The 6,322-nt window shown below is 38.0% G+C and overlaps 1 protein-coding gene across 1 annotated transcript in view; it reads right to left on the bottom strand.

Moving 5' to 3' along the window:
• The window catches only part of TNRC6B (trinucleotide repeat containing 6B), a 52,681-nt gene that overhangs the window by 19,965 nt on the left and 26,394 nt on the right, over positions 1–6,322 (bottom strand). The window contains exon 10 of the mRNA XM_009289995.2: positions 1,356–1,367. Within this exon, the coding sequence (XP_009288270.2) occupies positions 1,356–1,367 (12 nt within the window). The remainder of the gene's footprint in view (positions 1–1,355; positions 1,368–6,322) is intronic.

Raw genomic sequence — 6,322 nt, 5'->3', positions numbered from 1 at the left:
AAACTTCTTATCTGGGAGACCAACTGTTAAAAAAAAAAAAGAGGAAAGACAACAAAATTAGTGCCAATAATCTCTACGACATTTCATGACAGCAGGTTCACAGCCAAAGAAAGTATCTTTAAGATCAGGGTATAAATTAGACCTGTCTTACAATTTAGCATAGCTACATTGCTATTAAAAGTGTTGAGAAATTGAAGTAGGAAGTTTCATTTTTAATACTGAACAAGCCAACTAAGTTTAGAGAGTTTAATGTGAAGTATTTCTCACAATTTATGTACAGATATAAACATATGAATTTCTACAGCAGCCTAGTTCAACTAATGATACTCATTTATACATAATTCTCAATGTCTTCCAAAACTCGCACTGTTATTTATTGGTATTCAGTATCTATAGAGACACCACTTTTAAGTTCTCCATACATTCTACTTAGCCTTTACTGTGTTTGGCACTGAGAAAGAATTTCTCAAACTGCAAAACCACGCACATAATTTGATCACAGCTCTCCTACAGTCATGTGAACTTAACTCTTGAACACCACAGATCATCTGGTATAGTGTAACTTCCAGACAGACAACCAGTCTCCCTCAGCCTGTATGCAATGATTACACAACCAGGAACAGAAACACTTTTCAAACATCCCCTACAGTCTCCTACCATTGTTTAGTGAGTAATCTGGTGGAACACGAGGGAGAGATGTTAGTAACAGATGATCAAACTGTAACATACACAGTGAACGAGACATCATCCTTCTCTATAAGCTTATCATCAGCCAAGTGCTGACTGAAGGAAGTTTTCTACCTTACACACTGAACTGCTGCCAAGGAACAATTCTTTTTGTCATATTTGACATCTGTAAGGTATCAGATACATATTGTTATGTTGAAGTAGATGGAAGACATCTTCGTTTTAAAATATGGACAACATGATAGAAGTGAACTTTACTGCTATTTTTAGTTTTAAATAATTTCATTTAGTAGCACAGATGGCCTTTCCAAGAACAGTTTAAAAAATCTGTCACCACAGTTAACCACAACCTATGACTCTTCCAAAGGAAGTTGGTGATAGATATCCTACCCTACCACTGACAAAACACTAAGTCTTTATCAAACAGAGCAGACACTTAATCTCTCTGATACCTTCAAAACACTCACCTGTTCCTCAAAAAAGCTTCTCAAAGCCAGCACCTCTTCTTAATGTCCAATCACAAACTATTAATATTCATAGCTATGTTATTGCCAAGAACCTATGAAATCAACCACTAATTACATGGGTTTTTCTTGCTGGCACAGCTTTCAAAGTTGATCCAGCTTCATCCTCTCACATGCCTTCAACATGATGTATCACGAAAACACTTGACAAATCACCTACATATCTTGGCTTAGTAACTGGAGTCATACTGACCTGGATGAACTCATTCCTTTCTAACATATCCTAAAAAGCTAGAACTGGCTCTGCAAAAGCAGTCCCATAAAATGTCACATACAACTCAATCCTGTCATTACCTACATCTAACTACTACACACAATGCCAGCAATGCACTATCAAAAGGCTTGTGTGCTTTAATTCTAGACAGGAAGCCCTGTCCGTTAGTTGCCTGAAAAGAAACTGAAAGCGAGACAGACTTGCATCACTACCTGAAAAGAAACTGGGTCAATGCCAACACAAGATGACTAAGCCAGAGAAACACCCTTTTGTCTCTTCAGTTATCCTGATGATCCAATCAACTCCTCAAACATTACTGAATGATGCCTTGTAAAACGGCTTGTTAAATAACATGTAGAGCATTAAATAGCACCTTTAAAGGCTTCAAACATAGATATGCATGCCACTTAGTGCTGAGGCAGCTGTTTAAACTTCAGTATAAACAAGGCCTTGCTGAGAAATGATAGCATTAATTCATCCCATTCATAGAAAATTCTAATGCAACCTTGAAACCTGTCATGTGAGTCTGTCTTTTGCACTTGCCAACAAGAACTATAAATAATGCAGGTGGCTGAAGACTAGCTTTACCTTACATAGTACAAGACGACCTTTAAAATCTGAAAAATTTGAATTTTACCCTCTGCAGTAGGCAAGAACACTTGTGCATGAATAAATATGAAGCCCCAAATCCTCTACATGCAGAAACGTACAAAAGGTTAAAAGTCCAACCATCTTCATAAAAGTAGACACTCCCATCAGTTTTTGGATTTTTTCCCCACTATTAACAGCTGTGAGAAACACCACAAAAAATGCAAAATGGAACAAGAACTTGGAACATGACATTCACGCCCCAATGAGAAAAAACCCTGTTAAGTAGATCTCCCCCACCACATGCACACAGCTTAAAAGAAAAAAAGAAATTTATTTGAAAAAATTATATAATCTGATCCTGTACTGGGAGATAGGAGACAGAAACTGCTGTTGGGCAAAGTTACCTAAAACATCTGCAAACAAAAGACAACGTGGTGAAAATACATACATCCAGCAGGGTAACCCAAATGGAAAAAAAAAATTTGAAATATGTTTTCTGCTTGACCACAAAAACATTTTAAAGATACTGGGTTTATACCTTTGCCATAAATTTACATCATCCAAGCCTACTGAGCAAGTACATGCACTTAGATATCGAGATGTTGCATCCGAATGCTAAATCAGGTTATGGCTTTGTAACATATTACAACAGACAAGCTGCATGAATTGCATTAGAATTAGTAGAAATTGGAAATTAATTTCCCAGTCTTCACAGGTGATTTGAGAATTCAGTGATCTGCAGAGGTTGCAACTAATACATTAAAAAAAAAAAAGACAGGTGGTTGTCAAACAGAAGGAAGGAAAAAATATTAAGTGGCTCTGACAAGCTACTTACTGTAGCAAACTTCATGCCTCAGGACTTAGATACTAGGAGAGATTTCAATGGAAAAACAGTTGTATCCTATTTTCAAAGTAAAGCAAGCTAACCATTGAAGGGATTTGATAGGAAAAAAAAAAAAGACGAAGTACATCTGCCTCAGGCATGCTATTGATCCATCTCTTTTCTATCTTGGTCAGTAAATAGAAGTGTCACTCCAGCACCTTGCAAAAAAAAGCAACACATTTTTCAGACAAGGAGACTGAGACCAATGTAGTAAGAATTACTTACTGACAACTGGACCTATTTTACGATGCATGATGATCAGAGCCAAGGTGCTCCATGCATATCAAAGCCAAAGTCGTCTTTGACACGTGTGGTCTCCAGGCACAGATTTAACTCTGAGATCAATGTGCATTTATCCATAAACTGGGAAAATATCGTGCTGGGAGTTATCGAGTTAGGAAAACCTGGTATGTTGTAATCCTGACTGAAAACCAGTTGAACAAGCCTACCTCATAAGTAAGTCCAACTTTTAAAGTTTCAAAGTAGATACAGGCTGAGCAAAACAGCTTATAATTTTCCACAAGCAACTGCCATAAGCAACAAGAGCAAAACTGCTAAGCAGAGAGGTAACAGAAAAGCCTCAGGAAGACCTGTTACATTCTTAGTCTTTGAAACGGAATACAAACTATCTATACTATATATATACAAATGCCTCTTCCTAGGATGAAGGATGCCACCATTAATGGGCATACTAAACTTAAAGAAGTGCAACATATCAAGACTAAGTATGCAACCTTTCTGCACCATTTCACAGGATATTCTGAGCATCAGCCATCTTTCCTCAGAAGGTCTGATGGCCTTAAGGTCCTTGACAGCATAAAGTTCTAAAGGATCCAAAAGCTTAATTTGGAGAAAAAGAACTGAGAGCTATAATCAGCATAATTCAGGCTACCATCCTCTTCATTTGTATATTCTTAGATCTGCTCTTTAACAGCAGCATCTGAAGGCAGATGAGAACTGAACATCCAAGATGACGACTCATCTCTGTCTAGATCTTTAGAGAAGCATGATACCATCAGAGCCTGAATTCTAGAGAGGCTATATGAGGCCAAAGTGGAGTGATCCAAAAATTCTGTTACCTTTCCCAAAACTGTGTTGTACTATATAAATGCACACTTTAACATCTCTTATTGCGATCCTTAACTATTCAGACGAAGAAAGCAATTTTGGGAAAAATGAACTACTTAATCCTCTATGAAGTGTGATACACATTTTAAGAATGTAACGGATTCTAAGCTGAGAGACACTGCAGCTATTTGGATTGCATTAGAATACCAAATCTGGAGTTGATACTAGATGCAAGTAAGTCTTGACTACCACAATGCTACCTTTGGTACCAACAAAGATTAATGGATATTCCCCATAAAAGAAGTTTTTTGGTTGGGAAATCCTGACTACAGCATCACATGTGATGCTACAACAGTGGCAGATGAGGAAGTACTAAAGCACTGGTGCAAAGATGGTCAACATCAGAGCAGACTTCTTACAAGGCATAATATTGGAATAATTTAGTCAACAATACTAGAAAGGCACAGAAGAGGTATGGCAGAATCAGAATGGCACAGAAACTGCAATTATAGCACAATGGCCAGTTTCACAAGAACTGCCTCCTGTAGTCCCTAAAATCTACTATTCAAATCAAGAACGAATATTTATACTGCTTGCATTTGCAGGGTTTGAACTTGTGCTATCTAGTTTTCCACTGCTACCAGAAGCTCCCACAGTACAGGTTCAATTTCAATCATATGGACATTGTATCACTAGGACAGAAGACACTTTAGAGGAAAGCAGTATCTACTACTGGATTACTTTCTGGGATGGGGGGAACACATCAGACTAGTCAACTGTCTTGACATGTGTAAAAAACATAAAACCACAGGGAGTATTTATATGAGTTGAACAAACAGCTCTTGCTACTATGTCCTTCCCTACTATCATTATTTGATGTTTAGATGCAAAAAACCCCAAAAAATCAAGCAACGAAACAAACCAGAAGTTGCCACAAAGACAGGAGCCAATGCACCAAAATAGATGTACATGATGCTGGAAAGTAAGATTACTTAATGCTTAGCACACAGTCAGTCACAGACCTGAACAACATAACTTCTTTGGCAGGTAATACCTCAGAAGTAAATAGATTCTATCCTTGATGTTGGATATAGCCAACTTCTATCACAGACCCCACGCTATTCTAGCTTACAGCAATGAATTTCAGAACATACTTTGAAACTAACTGTACTTGACTTGTAAACACCAATTTTAGTTGATCCAGAGATCCCACAGACTATGACCTGACACAGAACTACTTTTGCAGGTGGTTCTTCAGAGATACCACCACAGGATCATCAGTAATCAATTCAAATGAGTCTCCCACAGGAAATTTAGAAACACCAGCAGAATAAGCATTGATTCCAAGTCAGTCACCTCCTCCAGCCAGTCCCCCCTCTTCTTACCAACTCCTTTATGTCCTTTCAGCAGCACTTTTGTGCCTGTGTGTATCCGCGTCTCAGCTGAGGTAGAAACTTTTGCTATTATGCAGAAGTAGCTGGAAACAAGCAGCTTGGTACCAGAATGTTTTTAAACATGAAACAGGCAAAATGGTTACTGCGTTTTACTGAGCCATACTGTGGGTCTCAGTGCTAATCACATGAGATTCAGAATCAATGGTGTCCACACCTTCATAACAAACTTGATTTGCACTGAAACAGGGACCCCTTCCGGACACAGAACCACTACACACACGCTTCTTTAGAGCCCCCTGGGCATACCTCATTTACACAGGAAATTTACTGTTCTAGATGAGAGCTGAGAATACTAGTACTACTTTGACATGTCACCCTTTGGAATAAGAATTACAGATCTCTGGCTTTCGACATTGTAACTGGGAGGAATCTGAGGCCTCTGTGACATTCCTGACAGTTACAGAAATAGGATGAACATCTCTCTCCAGAATTATTGTTGGGTTTGTATAGTGGCAATGTCCTTTAAGTGGAGTAGATGATCTGTCTTTGTAGCCATGGATATGAGGTGATCTTCCTGCTTCTGTCAATTCTGAAGAATCAAAAACTGAACAGTCCCTAAAACAGGAACGAAACCTTTTTCCCCTTTGTAAGTATCAAAGACTACCCTGTACAAGTTTTTAGCCTTACTAAGCCTTCAAAGACTTGATAACAAATAAAATAAACAATCAGGACAACAGATTTGGATCATCTGTTTTTTAATATATACCTTAGGAATCTTGTAGGGAAACCATCTCAAATGGCAGAAGATTTCAGAAACCTGTGGTATTTCTATTGCAATACCATGACAGTGAATATTCAGAGACAATTTGGAGAAGAACAGAATGCAAAACTAAATCTGATTTCAAGATCAAAAAAAATGCTGTGAGAGTTCACTACTTAGTTTGCCAAAGAAGAAAGTCAT

The sequence above is a fragment of the Aptenodytes forsteri genome, unplaced genomic scaffold (assembly GCF_000699145.1).
Source record: "Aptenodytes forsteri isolate BGI_AS27 unplaced genomic scaffold, ASM69914v1 Scaffold284, whole genome shotgun sequence".
NCBI lineage: Eukaryota > Metazoa > Chordata > Aves > Sphenisciformes > Spheniscidae > Aptenodytes > Aptenodytes forsteri.
This window is presented reverse-complemented; position numbering and strand designations above follow the sequence as displayed.